The sequence below is a fragment of the Pimephales promelas genome, chromosome 8, assembly GCF_988280905.1.
Source record: "Pimephales promelas chromosome 8, fPimPro1.hap1.1, whole genome shotgun sequence".
In the NCBI taxonomy this organism is placed as follows: domain Eukaryota; kingdom Metazoa; phylum Chordata; class Actinopteri; order Cypriniformes; family Leuciscidae; genus Pimephales; species Pimephales promelas.
Genome location: NC_142776.1, coordinates 25,550,640 through 25,565,472, shown reverse-complemented (window position 1 = coordinate 25,565,472; position 14,833 = coordinate 25,550,640). Strand labels below are relative to the sequence as shown.

At 35.4% G+C, this 14,833-nt stretch overlaps 1 protein-coding gene across 1 annotated transcript; it reads left to right on the top strand.

Moving 5' to 3' along the window:
- Window positions 1–8,341: 8,341 nt before the first annotated feature.
- Window positions 8,342–10,311, top strand: cfap144 (cilia and flagella associated protein 144). Its single transcript, XM_039647756.2, has 4 exons — window positions 8,342–8,546; window positions 8,621–8,680; window positions 9,080–9,183; window positions 10,071–10,311. Exons 1-4 carry the CDS (start codon window positions 8,417–8,419, stop codon window positions 10,182–10,184), a joined length of 408 nt encoding a protein of 135 aa, XP_039503690.2. The 5' UTR covers window positions 8,342–8,416; the 3' UTR covers window positions 10,185–10,311.
- The last annotated feature ends 4,522 nt before the right edge of the window (window positions 10,312–14,833 follow it).

Genomic DNA, 14,833 nt, shown 5'->3' with positions numbered 1-14,833 from the left:
TACACAAGATCCTCTACATCATGCCAGACCACACGTAAACTTTACCTTGAAGCCACCAACTTTGTAATGAGGACAGGCACAACGACCAAGATAAACACACCACCAAGACACCACTCTGGTAGTTTGAAGAAGTTTAAGGAGTTAGTCAACATGTTTGAACAAATCATAGGCACTTGAGCAAAGTGTTTCAATAAGTGGAGGCTTCACTTAGTGTAACCTGATCACCATTTGGGCTCCATGGGAGTGACATGCAGTGATTGGCATCACTTCTGTGGTGCAGACGTTGCTGTTTTAACATTGGATAAGGATAGAGGAGAGGAGCCTTTGTGCTCTTATCTGTACATACTGCATGTGAAGTCGCCACCTAAGTTTGGGATCAGTCTAGCTGTGTCTCTTAGTTCCTTCTGAGAGCAGACCAGAACAACGTTCACATCAGTAACATATTCACAGCATGGCTCACGCCCAGGCATGCAAGTCTGAACTGTTTTACACTGCCGCTGACCCTGGAAATAGCAGGGTAAGGGTTTGAAGAGACCCCAAACACTGATGGTCAGTCATCACTTAGTGGGGCCTCTCATTAGTACTTGTGTTTAAAAGCATAAGGGAGATTTTGGCTAAAGGTCAAACCTTTTTACTCCAGTGCATATTTATATTTAATATTTAATATTAATGTTATTTATTGGTTATTTATGAACATTTCAGTTTATTCATGAAAGCCAGTATATGTAGGCACAGTTAAAAAAAAAAAGTATTTAGGAAACTACTGAACATTGCTGAACAACTTTAGAGATAACATGCCTCATACTGCCCCCATTAGCATGTTATGGGATAAGTAAAATAGTATTTACATATTGAATTTATGTTGTCCAATATACTTTGTACACACACATATATACATTGCATACATTGTTGATTGAAATAAAATGTATATAAAATGTATATAATATACATTGTTGATTGAAATAAATTGAGTTATCCAAGGGGATTTTTTTTTTATTTTTATTAATATGATCATTATGAAAGAGAGTACCAGAAACTAATGCCAGTTTTTGCCAGACAGAGAGTAAAGTGTTACTGCCAGGTGTGAAGTATGATTGTTAGCAAACTGGTAGAATCTGCCCAAGACCAAAGCTCCCTGTACAAGCTTTCTAATGACATTTAAAGGGATAGTTCACCCAAAAATGAAAATTCTGTCATCATTCACTCACCATCAAGTTATTCCAAATCCAAACCTGCATGAATTTATTTTTTTCTGCTGAATACAATAGAAGATATTGTGAAGAATGTAATAGAAGATATTATGAAGAATACAATAGAAGATATTATGACGAACCAAATAGTTGACAGGCCTTGAGGATGAGTGAATGATGAATTTAAGTTTTAGGTGAACTATCCCTTTAAGCAAATCAACACACTGCTTTCTTTCTAAAAGCGAGACACAAAACACTGCCATCTCTCTTTGAAAATATGTTCACACATGTTATTTATTATTTGATGGTTCTGTTTGTAAGAGGAAGTATATTATCACCAGAAAATTGATTTTTCTAAATACCATTGTTTAGCCAGGAACAAAAGGATAGGAAAACAAAAGGACAATTATATGACATTATAGTCAAGTTACGCGCATATGTTAGTGCAGAATTTCCCTGTAAAACCATGGTAGGTAATCTGCAAATGTTATGGAGAAACTGGCACTGAACCAATTGATCAGCTTTCACCTTTAAATAGCAAATCATTCAACTCCTGGCAACTGATTACATTAACACAATGACTTTAAATGATCTTTCCTCACCCTTCTCTTTTAGATTGCTATGTAAGATAAAGGGATTATTGATGTATGATTTATTCAGATTAATATGATGGACAGGAATTTGCTGTCTGGAACACTTTTAGCCTATGAAGTGAAGAGTTCACAGTAAAAGGTTTAATGGGGCATCTATGAGTCTCTTTGAATTTAATGAGCCCATCAGTCTCAATTATATGGGTGGAAGCTACTGTGCTACAGTAAGTGATGTGCTGTCAGTGGTTCTTTTGTTCCATTTCTTTTTTTTCGATTTACTGAAACCTATATGTAAAACGCATTTGCAGCTGCACAGCTATAGCCCATAGAGCGTCATATATTATTCCCTGAATTCGCCATTATTGCAGATTTTATGGTTTCACTTTATTTGGATAGTCACCATTACTTACAGTTGACTATAAGTAATGTTGCACCTACAGGTCTACTAACTCTCATTAGAGTGTTAGTGGAGTATTAGTAGGCTGGTAGGGTTATGGAAAGAATAAGTTGTCATGTATTTGCAAAGTTATAGTCAGTAGATTGTCTGTTGGAGGAGCATCACAATAAAAAGCTAGCAGATTAAGCAGATAGTCTAATACATGAGAGTTGGTTGACATGTAGTTGCAAAGTTAACGATTTTACAACGATTCTTTGCAAAGTTAACGATATTGAACAAGCCTTTTAGCCTGAGCGAGCATAATCTCAGCGGACTACGCCTTCTCAGCCATTTTTCTCCTGACGCCGTCTCACCTGTGGCTATCCGGCGACGACAATATATCCTTTCTATTGTAATATTCAGTGTTTGTCTGTGGTAAACTGTGTATATATATATATATATATATATATATATATGGTATACAAACACACACACATATATATATATATATATAAGACCCACTTTGGCTGGTTATATTTTCACATACATATAAAACCTGCTTTGGCTGGTTGTATTGTCATATACTATTAACCCCAACAGTGTCTGCGTTTATTAGTGTGATATGTTGGTGACTACTGACTCAGATGTTTTATTTTAGACCTGACAGTGTCTGGTCTAATGTATACATGTTAGGATTACGGCTTGTTCTGTATGCTCAGGGATCCTGAGCTGCAGTGGCAAACAGTTCCTCAGTGCAGAGTTTTGCATAGCTTTCCCACTGTGTATAGCTATGCAATACGAAGTGACCGTTCGAAAGGGAACTACTTGGTTACCACGTAACCTCAGTTTCCTGAGTTAGGGAACGAAGTATTGCTAAGCCGGCCGCACTGCAGCTGGCTAGTTGTCGCTTCAGTTGTATAAATCTGCTATAATGACGAATTCGGGGACTAATATATAAGTTGAGCAGCTTCAAATGCGTTTTACATATGATTTTTAGTAAATCAAGAAAAAGGAGTTTTCCCACTGGGTATAGCTATGCAATACTTCATTCTCTAACTCAGGGAGCTGAGGTTACGTGAGTAACCAAGTAGATTTTGAATCATTGTCATGAGAAAATACAAAATTATTAGATTTTTTTAAAACACATAGTAGGCCTAGATATCGTTAGGATCTTAAATTTATTTGAGTTTTTGTTTTTCAGAAATTTTTTTTATAATAATCTTTTGTCTTTAATTGCATGTATTTATTTTACAAATTAATTCTTTTCTTGTTTTAAAGGGTCTGCACTTTAAATAATAATAATTTAAAAAAACAATATGACAACATGACATGCTTTAAAAAAAACATTTCAATGAATTAATTTTTTTTTCATATTATTTTAAAGTATTGTAATTAGTTATGAAAAGATATTTTGCAATTTTGTTTGTTTTATCTGATGTTGAGTTGATTTTATATAATTGTCCATTTGTCAGTTAAGAATTTTCAGCCACTACCAGCATTCCAGGGAAACAAGTGGAAAAATGAACCGATGATAACACTGATCCTCGGCTTTGGACTGGTTCCTTAATATCTGTCATACTCACAAAACACCCAAACAGCCTCTTTACTCCCACCACCTACCCTGGACATAAGCCCAAACAGGCCCAACTCCCAAATGATACTCTGCAAACACAACCTGGCCTCTCCAAAGAAATCCAATCCGTCTTTTGTCGCCAAGTAGTAAGTGGTAGTTGAAGACAGATCTGACATTTAGCTGGCTCGTCACCTCAGAAAGGAGGGAATGCCTGTTCTGATTTCTGCTCTTTCTAATGACAATGAGACTAGTCTTAATAGCCTGGTCTTATTCCAAGGAAGTGAATCATTAAAACAAAAAAAGAAACTGATATGATGGATAGATGGATAGATAGATAGATATGACTGAAATATATCAAAGCCAGCTACAAAAAATAGATAGAAATCAATGACTGAAAATCTAGTTGCCTATAAAATGACCAATAAAGCTACAGGGACAATAAGCCTGCTCAGTTTGCCATATACTGTGGCCACTGACCTTTACCGCCATCAAAATCCCATTAAGACACTGCTGTCTGATAAGGAGTCCTAATGAGTGAACTCTGGAAACTCTCTCACGCAGAAGACAGAGCACAGCAGCCACGGAGAGCATGCTATAGTTGATCAAATGCTCTTTAAGTAATCAAAGTAACCCGCTCTACGGTTCTTTCCTCTCTCTCACCTGTCAGGACTGCTCAGATCCCACTCATGACAAATCCCCATGTGATAGATCCTTTTCCCAAACAAAAGCCACTTGAGGAAAGAATGCGAGACAAGCAGCAAGCTGTTTCTGTATTTGCCTTACCCTCTCTTTATTCCTCTGGACAGTTACAGTAATAACGCTTGTTATGTTATAAGGCCAGGGGGATAGAGGAAAAGCAGGAACACATGTTTTATGTGACATACTCGCTGAAATTGCTATTAGCAGTGACAACAAAGAGAAGTGTGTGTTTCTATGTTTAGCTGTCTATGGGCGATGACAGAGGAGCACAACTCAGAGTGCAGACACTTGATAAGCTTGTGAAGACCAGACAGTATTTTTGCCAATCAGATAACAGAACACACCAAGTGCCAATGTAAGTCAATGCAGTTAATTTAACAAATGTCAAACTAATAACTGCAGGTGATCATGTTACAAAAAAATAAAGCAAGCATAAAGTGTTTTAATTTATTCTCTTTTCAGAAAAATCTAAAATGAAGATCTCCTGTCAGTCCTTGTTAAGATTATGTACTACTCATAAAATAACATAACTCAATGAATAAAGAAAATGTATTATTTCTATGGGTTATTCCTATACAGCAGCTTATTTTATAGTCTTGTCAGAGGAAGAATATGTCTGTCTATACACTGGTCAAACTCAGGCTAGTATAACCTCATAATCCTGACCAAATATTTGGCATTTCACATTCACAATCCACTGTTGCATGCCATATCCATAATGCAATGTGTAATGGACCATAGCAGAGTGTATGTTTTACGCTAATAAGCTAGGAAAGAACAACATGCTAGGAGAAGATCAACATTTAGATACATAAAATCTATTAAAAAAAAAAAAAAAAATATTTTCACATCCAGTATAAATTGACAGGGTGGAGCGGACATAACTGAGGAAAAGAGAGATAATTTAATGACTGATCCTTACTTTTTTTTTTAATTGAGAAATAAATCCAAGTACAAAATACAGTATATAACAGGAATGCTTCACGTGACAGATCACATATATTGAAACATGTTTTAACAAATAAACAGGGATAACAAAAACAAAGGAGAGGAAGAAAAAAAACACAAATAAAAACTAAATAAATATACATAAAAAAAGCACAATATTTCTTTATTTTCCTAGACACTTTTAATGTTCATATAATTTGGTAAACTAAGTAGGGGCATTAATTACAATACGAAGAATTCCTCCATAAAGTTTAACAACATTTCGTTCTTTTTTATTTTGAACTAATTTAAGTGACTTAAACTCAGCGATTTAATCTCTATTAAAAATAGATTACATTTTGGAATGCATTTTGCAAATTTTTGTTTATGGATATAATATTTACCATGCAAAATGAAGACATTTACCACATATTCACACAATTTGCTTCAGTGTGTATAAGAACAAATAACATCTTTCATGATCCTTACTTTGTCCGAGGAGTTGCGTTCCCTCAAATGACGTCACTTCCGTCATGTGATTTAGGGCATATGATCAAGATTTTAACAAGGCGTACTGGAAGTTGAGGGACAAAAAGTAATTTAATGTTTTTACACAAAAATGTGTCACGATAAATTGTATATTATGTCAAAGAGAATAGAAAAATGCATATATTAAAATTACTAAATTATAAGTGGTACATCTTCACCTATATAATGCATATGAGTGAAAATTAATTATTAATTGTTAATAATCTGACAGAAAGAAAAAAACACCTATATATTAAATTAAAGGAGGTGAAGTCCAAAAAGACTTCGGCTTGTGTTGCATATTGCTTTTAGTTGTTCTGCTAACAGCCTGAAATGAGACAGTATTTCTCTTCAGGCAGGTAATCTTGCTCAAACGCTCGGTCTGTGCTTCTCCTAAATTGCAGAACAATTTAACTCAAGCTATTTGTCAAGCTGTTTAATTAAAGCTATTTAATGTGCTCCCCCTTAAACATTTCACTAAGCTCACTTTACATGCATCGGCATAGGCTGCAGATGACAATTATTAGGAATTGATTGGTTTGTGGGAAAGATCAAAATAAATCCAGCGTGATTAGACCTGATGTTGTTCATTCTATAATGATCACTTGGGAGCAAACTCAGGATGAATTCAAAACAGCCAATGCTTGCAGTCTGCAATATGTCCTTATATCAAACCAATCTAGCCCAATTTCATTTTTAAAGACTAAACACAGAGATTTAAGAGAGACTTGGCCTCTCACGGTTGTATTCTTTTAGGTACATATTCTCATTTTTCACCCCGAATGCTTTACATGGCCCTATAAACAGAAAACATGTTGCTGAAACTTTGATCCGGCTGAGGGAACACTTAAAAAGCAGTGCCAATCTGATTTTTCAAGAGAGTTTCCCATGACCAGGTGGCGTCTCCAGTGATGGCGAGTGTATTCAGTATAATCAGTGCCATCAGTGGTGGTGTATGACTCCTGGGGTTTATCTAGCTCTAGCAGATCGAGATTTTGCGGCTGCTTCTCTCTGGCTGTGTGACTGAGGGAATCATTTCAGCATCATTTCAGTTGAAGATGGGCTACACATAATGATGGTAGCGTTTATCTGAACCTCAACATATACTTCCTCACACCTGAACAAACACTCACATACACATTCACATTATCCCTTTGTGTGATAGAGAATTATCTTGGTGTGCGTGTAGACAATAGGCCTTGAGCGAGTAAAGTGTTTTTGTATTTTGGCACAGATTGTGGTTATGGATGACTGCTAGTCACAGACATAGCATGGACTCATGGTTAGATGTGCTGGAAACTTTCTCACGTTCTTAAGCCTCCATAGGAACAATTCAGAAAGAATTTTTAAAACAAAGAATTGTTAATAAAATGGTAAAACATATAAATAGATACAAAATAAGTTCACAACTATACATTACATGTGGTTGTAATGTGCAGAACAAAATTACTCGCCAGCGTTTTGACTGTACTAATGAATTTTAATCCTCCAAGAGACACAATATCAAAGAGCAAAATGCTAATAATTGCACCATTTTATAGCCTATTTAGAAACAAGAGCAAACATGGGGAAATTAGGCCTACATAAAACCCAGGGGAGGGTCTAAGGAGGGTTAGGAGGGCCGCGCACCTAAACTATCCGCAGGATACTAAGCTAGCCTACATTTTATGTGATATACATGTTTAAAAATATATCGAACATTAAATATGTTTAGTTGCACATTTGAATTGTAGAAGCTATTTTATATTTCTTTCTATTCTAATATTATATTTCTATATTTAGAAATTATATATCTCAGCTCTCCCTCACAGACACACTCAGCACTTTTTATCTTTCGTTCTTTGCAGGATGACACCCTCTCTGCACCACTTTTTCTGAGCAGTTTAAGTCTTCCGACCACCTCGGTTGCATCCGAAATCACATGCCCCAAGTAGGTGAAAAACAGAATGTGACAAACATTTCCAAATTAACTGTACTCATGTAGGCAAAAAGTACCCGGATGACCTACTACTTCTGGCGAGATTCTTAAGTATGCATATGATGGACACTTTCATATTTCAAATATATTTTTTTTTAAAATAGGCCTATTATAGGCTAATTTTGGATTTTTTGGATATTTTTTTGGAATATTTAATTTGAACATTTCCCTTGCCAAAGATTGATTGATTACATTTTCTACAAAATATGATTAATTTAATATATTCTTGGTTCTTATACTACAACACAGTTTGCACATTAAACAGCACTACATGAAAAGGTTTTTTTATTCATTCATTCCTTCATTCATTTCTCAATCGCAATTAGATAATGGTCCCTGTTGGCAACCATTGAAATACATTAGGACAGAAAGTACAATAATGTTGAACTTCTGTTGCAAACTAATTGCTGGACTTTGCGCGCCCTCGTGTGGAGAAAACATATCATAGCATTTAGCTCTTTATTTACGGTTGCCAAGTAACACAATTCTTGGAGAAGAGGGATCATACCAGCAAACATTCGCAATTGAAAAATAATTTATAACACTTTGGTCAATATGGCAAAACCTAAAGAAAAAGAGCCCGTGGACATAGTTCACCAGAATGCTATTCATGTCGAGACAATAACGAAGGAGCTGAGAACCCAGAAGCTTTACACGGAGTTTAACATCAACCCCTTAAAGAAACGTGAGTGCAGAGCTTCACACGTCTCTTTGTTAACTTTGACTAAATATTTAAAAGAGCCTCTTTGTTTTTTTCAGTGCACATTTTGACTGACAAACCCATGTCCAACATCACCTACAGAAAGGAAGAGGAAGACCGTAAGTATTTCAATTAACGTTACATTTGACGTAGCAGAATTTAATGTTAGCCTAGTTGCCGCCAAACTATAGTTATGTTAGAGCCACAAAATATAACCATATAATTCACATACAAGTCGTCCCACTCATTTAAATTCTAAACTGAAGTTCACACTGTAATTTCGGGAGGAGTGAACCCATCTAATCTTTCAATTAACAGCATAAGCCGCAGCTCACCATGGTGGCATCAGCTGTTTTGGCATCCCTCCACATCCACCAATATAATTCACAATTCTATATCTAAACTCAAGTTGAAGAGCTCGAGCTCCTCCACTGCGGACAGCAAGCCAAGTAGCAGGCAAAGAGCTTGTGAAACTTAACTAAATATGTAAAGTGTATTGACAAAATCTTTTTGTACAGCTGCTTTCCTCCAGGCCATACACGGGGCCCGCCTGGAGCCAACAAAGAAGTACTCTCACCCTCAGACTGAAGCACAAGAGATAGGATGGATATCCACCCCTTTAGTAAGTATCTATCTATCTATCCATCTATCCATCTATCCATCCATCCATCCATCCATCCATCCATCCATCCATCCATCCATCCATCTATCCATCTTAAAATAGTCATTAATGTTCTCTTATTGTTTGGCTCAAGATATTTAGATTGTATATTAATATTTAGGATACAAATTAGATGTATTTACTGGTACTTTCAATATGGTTAAATTAGTTTACATTTGTTTGCATGAATCAATGTGTTAATATTATTTAATAGACCTAAGTTAACATAAACTAACATGAACATGTTAACAAAGATTAATAAACACTGTAACAAATTGTATTGCTCATTGCTAGTTAATATTTAACTAACATTAACATGTACATAAAAAAAATCTTATTTTAATTAATCAGCTAAATCTGGCAGTTTTTGCTTCCAAATCTAACTGCTAAATAACATTGGTTACACTTTAGTTCAGGGTCTAATTGTCATTACATAAACTAACTGCTTATTAGCATGCATATTAGTAATTTAACTGTTTATTACTCAGAAAGCACATGTTGATGCCTTATTCTGCATGACCTTATTCTACATCCCTTAATCCCACCTAATACCTAAACTTAAACAACCTTACTAACTATTAATAAGCAGTAATTAGGAGTTTGAGGCAAAAGCTGTTGTTAATATTTAGTTAATAGTGAGAATTGGACCCTAATCTAAAGTGTAACCGGTTTGTTTTTTGTTTTTTTTGTAATTGACAAACCCCATAGTGGATTTACTCCCAATTTGCATATCATAGTATACCCAAGATTACAGTATGTATGTACTTTAACCATCAGCTGTAAAGTATAAAATTTAAAACATCTTTCGTAATTATCCTACTAATCAGCTCTTTTGTGCAACACTTCAGCTTGTCTCAGATCGCAGTGACAGAAGATTAAACTTTCCACGGCAGAACTCTGAAATCACTAAATACATGGATGCTGCCTGGCGGTTGAAGGAGCAGACAAAAAATTTGGGATGACACGACAGTTTAGGCTATATTTTCCTGATGCCATAGGAATAATGCAGATAAACAAGTCTGAATACATCTGTGAGCACTGCAAAGTGAGCATCCTATGTTATCACAATAAACACTAAATGTACAAATACTAATGTGTTCTTACTATAGCAAGGCAGCTCATTCGATTTGAAGACACAGCCGGTGTGTTTAGAATTTCAGTCGTGTATCTGGAGATATGTAAAAGTGGGTCAAATGGCCACCATTCATCACTATGAATGTAACTGCTCCTGTCTAGCAGAATCTCTGCATAGTAAGCAAAAGAGATTAATTCATATCTAATCGATCTTAGATAATGTCATATTATACAGAAACAGGATTCACACAGCTTGTTTTGCAAATATGCCTTTTTCACAAGAAAAATCCATAACTGTGACCATAATCCACTGGCTATTGGAGCTTATTACACTTAAAGTATTGGCCACTCAGGGCAAGATTTATTACATTACTTCCCCCGAAAAGAAATACAGCTCTTTATATAAAGATACAATCATATTTTTGTTGCTTCTTTCTCAATGCTCAGTGTGTTGTAAAATATATTTTTAAGTGCTTAATAAGTTTAATTTTTTTATCTAAACATATATTAGTTGTTCTCAGTCGCTTTGGTACATATCTTGAATCATTCTTAAGATTTGCAAGTGCATTTCTCAAAACAATTCGTACAAACAGCACCACACAATGGATTACCAGCAAAAGCCTGTAACTTACTCAAAATCCTTAGTTCATCTATCAAAAGTAAGTATGTCAATGAACATATCAGTGCCATCAGAATGACAAGTCCTTGTGTCATTGTTCACAAACAAGATAGTCAAAAATGCTTAGTCATGTTGTCATTATAACAGTGTGTTGGTATTTTCAGATTTAAAACTAGGGCTACGATTTTGATGACAATGACCAAAAATATGTGAGATATTAATTGCAAGAGACTGCATGGACAGGATTCAGTAAATATACTGTATATATACTGTAATAACATAATATACTGTTAAATATACAGTTACATATACTGTACTTTGTAGATGCAAAATGTAACACACACACACACAGAGAGATATACATACAGATATACGTGTGTGTGATCTGTGTGTGTGTAACATGACGTCTCTATAAAGTATATTTACTGTATAATGTAAAATACAAGAGGACTAAATATAGCATTACAGTAAGTATTACAGTATAGCCAACATTGCATACCTGTTTTGTCTACGGATGTTTGAATGATTGAGGACATAGTTGTGCTTCCAACATTCGGTTGTATCTTTTGACCCGCTTCGTCAATAAGATAATAATAACAATAATAATTCATTACATTTATATATGATGGTAAAGTCAACTAACGTAGACAAATCGAATAGCCTAACGTGAGCTTTGAAGCCATTTGAGTGCTACTCTATATCTCTGGTGAAAGAGAAAGTCAATCTACAGTATGTGTTTAGTCTGCCTTCATAAAATAGGTTCCCAGGCCAGTCATGAGCCTTCGTCAGTGCTGACTCATCATCAATTAGCACAGCTGCACCAGTGAAACATGGTAATAAAACACACCAATCTGCCCAAACACATACAACAAAGGAAAAAACAAACATAAATTGGTTCCTCAACTAACAGCACTGGGTCTTTGTAATTTTAGAAAAGATGTCTTCACCTCAAAGCAAAATGCATTTCATTTCTGATGAGACAGCAAAGGGTCCTGTGTTACTACAGATATTAGCCATACTCTCAGCTTCTGCTTGCTGGTGAAGACATTCCATGCAACCAATCAACAGACAGCCTTCCAAACTCCACAATACAGAGTGCATATATTCCAACAGAAACATTTCAGTAAAGATACAATTTAACTAGCTTATTATTGGCTAACATTTGTATGTTTCAGGAATGCATTCAGCATTGCTATTAGGTTATGGAAGATGTTTTCCAAAAGTTCTGTCAACTTTCAAAACGTCCAGTTTTTATACATGATAACACTGTACACGCTTGCTAAAACATTAGTAGAATGTTCCCAGCTTACTTTCTTTAAAGTCACCCTGAAATCAAATTATTTTGTTTTAAATTCATGTGCCTTGGTAATCAAAATAACTTCCCCTCTCACATGCAGTGACATCTCTTCTCTAATGATGTGTTTTGTAGAACATTCTGTCACTAATATGACATCACAGCAATAGCAAACTACAACAATCCAACGATCAAATTGATTCCTGATGGACAAAATCAGCAAGCCATTTTACTCAGATATATGTAACAATAATGAGGAAAAGACTACATTAAATGTCAGTTTCAAGCTGACACGTAAACAATATTTTCGGTTCCAAAGTTACGGAAATATTACTTCTGTGAATGTTCAAAACGTAAATTTTATAAATGTTTTATGAACATTTTTTGGTTACACGAACATTGTATTAGCAAAATGTTAGTAGAATGTTCCCTTTTTATGTTCTAAGACCATACAACCCGATCTCACGAGAATTCGTACGAATTTTACGAGGTGGCTAATTCGTAACAATTCGTACAACCTCACCCCTTGTACGAAGATTTTTGCTACATCGTACATATTTTACGAATTGGCCAATTCGTATGAATTCGTACGAATGACCTACCCCTGACCCCGCCCCTAAACCTACCCATCACGTGGGTTTGGACAAATCGTACGAATTCGTACGAGTGAGGTCGTATGAATTAGTACGAATTAGCCACTTTTTAATGACGTGAGATAGCGTAGGACCATAACATTCCCAGAGGATGGTTCAAGACATCAGGCTGCAATTGTGAGTTAGATTTGCTAAGGGGAAGGCAAAAGCATTAGAATAGTCCTTTTTTTTTTTTTTTGACTGCATAATAAGCTGGACTTCAGTTCAGACACCAGTTTAGTGTGTGATGCTGCCCACAGATACAGCAAATAGCTTTCAGGTACAGTCAGCAACCCTCAACTTGCAATTTCCATCGAGACAGAGATGATGCCATAGAGCCTGACACTGTCAGTGGTCCAAAGTCATGTAAGATGAACTAATCATCCCAGACACGATCTGATGCTGCTCAACCTGACTGCGTTCCTAACTATAGTGGGCTATTGAGATCTGTGTCCGTCGCTCAGAGGCACAGATACATATTAGAATACAGAAGAATGCCTGCTTTTAATACTTTTGTATTATAAGAAAAAAGCTGCACAACCTGCTGTGAAAAAAAACAAAAACACAGTAATATAAGGTTGTATTGTAAAACAACAAATGCCCCAGTGTGTAAATCTTCAATTTGATATGTTGAAAGATAGCCCTATGCATTTTTTCCCTCTGTCATCATATTTCTCATATCAACACAGTCCCAAAGCAAAACCTTGTGAGAATGTTGTGATGTTTGAAACCAGTAGTATCTGAATTTGAGTCTGCGAGAACTTTTTTTAAACGCATACACGTAAATGTTTCAGTGACTAACTATACAGCTGATTCATTATTTAAGACACTTTCAGATAAAAGGGAAATGTGGCTTAGTAGAGATCAAAAACATTAGTTAATGCAATAACTAACATGAACAAACCATGAGCAATATTTAACATTTGTTAATGTTAGTCCAGCTGTTCATCGTTTGTTCATGTTAGTTCACGGTGTATTAAAAAATACAAGCTTTGATTTTAATAACGTTGAAATTAATAAATAAGATGAATACATGCTGTAGAAGTATTGTTCATTTTTTGTTCATGTTAACTAAGGTAGTTAATGAACCTTATTCTAAAGTGTTACCAGAATATCTACAGTATGGCAAGAGCTTTTTTCAGTCTGCTGTGTTCTTTCCTCCTGATTACTTTCTGTTTTCCTTTATATTCCACTGTAAATGTATGAAAAAGACAACATATACTGTGCATTTGTGGTCTGTTCCTGATTTAATTTACGAAATAGCCCATGAATAATTCACTGGAATGTACAAAGTATTGCTTGTTTTTCTCCCCAAATCCTCACGTCTCTTTCCTGGTTTGTTTTCGGATGCTTTTAAAATGTAATTGCCTCCCCTTTTCACTTCTAATCCCAATTAGCAGTGTTTATTGGAATGTTTCTAAATCCAGTAAATACAATATTGTCTGTCAAATGATGGAAACCACTTTGAAATAGTATCTCTTAATGTTCCAGTTAATTAACATTGTTAATTAAGGCAACGAGTTACATAATACAGACAGGCCTATCCTATTACTAGTGATTATTCAGTCTGTACCAGTAATTTGTTAATGCTTTTACACTTTTAAATGTCCATTTAATGTTCGATGGTTGAAGGCTTAGTAGAATAATGTCATATCTAGGGTTGGGTATCGTTTGAATTTGAACGATTCTGATTCCGATTGCGATTCCTTGTTTCGATTCCAGTTCCTAACGATTCTCGATTCCGATTCTTTTAAGAGGCAGGGTCAAAAAAGTTTAGCTAACCTTGCTAACCAACGGCCTTTCTGAAGGAAATAATCCTTTCTGAAGGAAATACTCCTTCTGTAAAAATACTCCTTTTGTCACAAATTTTGCATTTTGCCAAGATTTCATTATTTTTAGAAAAGTGAAGCCACACTTTGGATCGCCAACGTAAGGTACTTATGTTCGACTCGCGTGGTTATGCCAACACTTCCGGTAGATGCTTCTTCGTTG

What these genes read in the sequence shown, in the direction of transcription:
- cfap144 (XM_039647756.2), top strand. Translation starts at nt 8,417, where the DNA reads ATGGCAAAACCTAAAGAAAAAGAGCCCGTGGACATAGTTCACCAGAAT. An exon ending in CATCAACCCCTTAAAGAAAC is followed by an intron (nt 8,547 to 8,620) that starts GTGAGTGCAGAG and finishes TGTTTTTTTCAG; the next exon opens with TGCACATTTTGACTGACAAA. An exon ending in GATGGATATCCACCCCTTTA is followed by an intron (nt 9,184 to 10,070) that starts GTAAGTATCTAT and finishes GCAACACTTCAG; the next exon opens with CTTGTCTCAGATCGCAGTGA.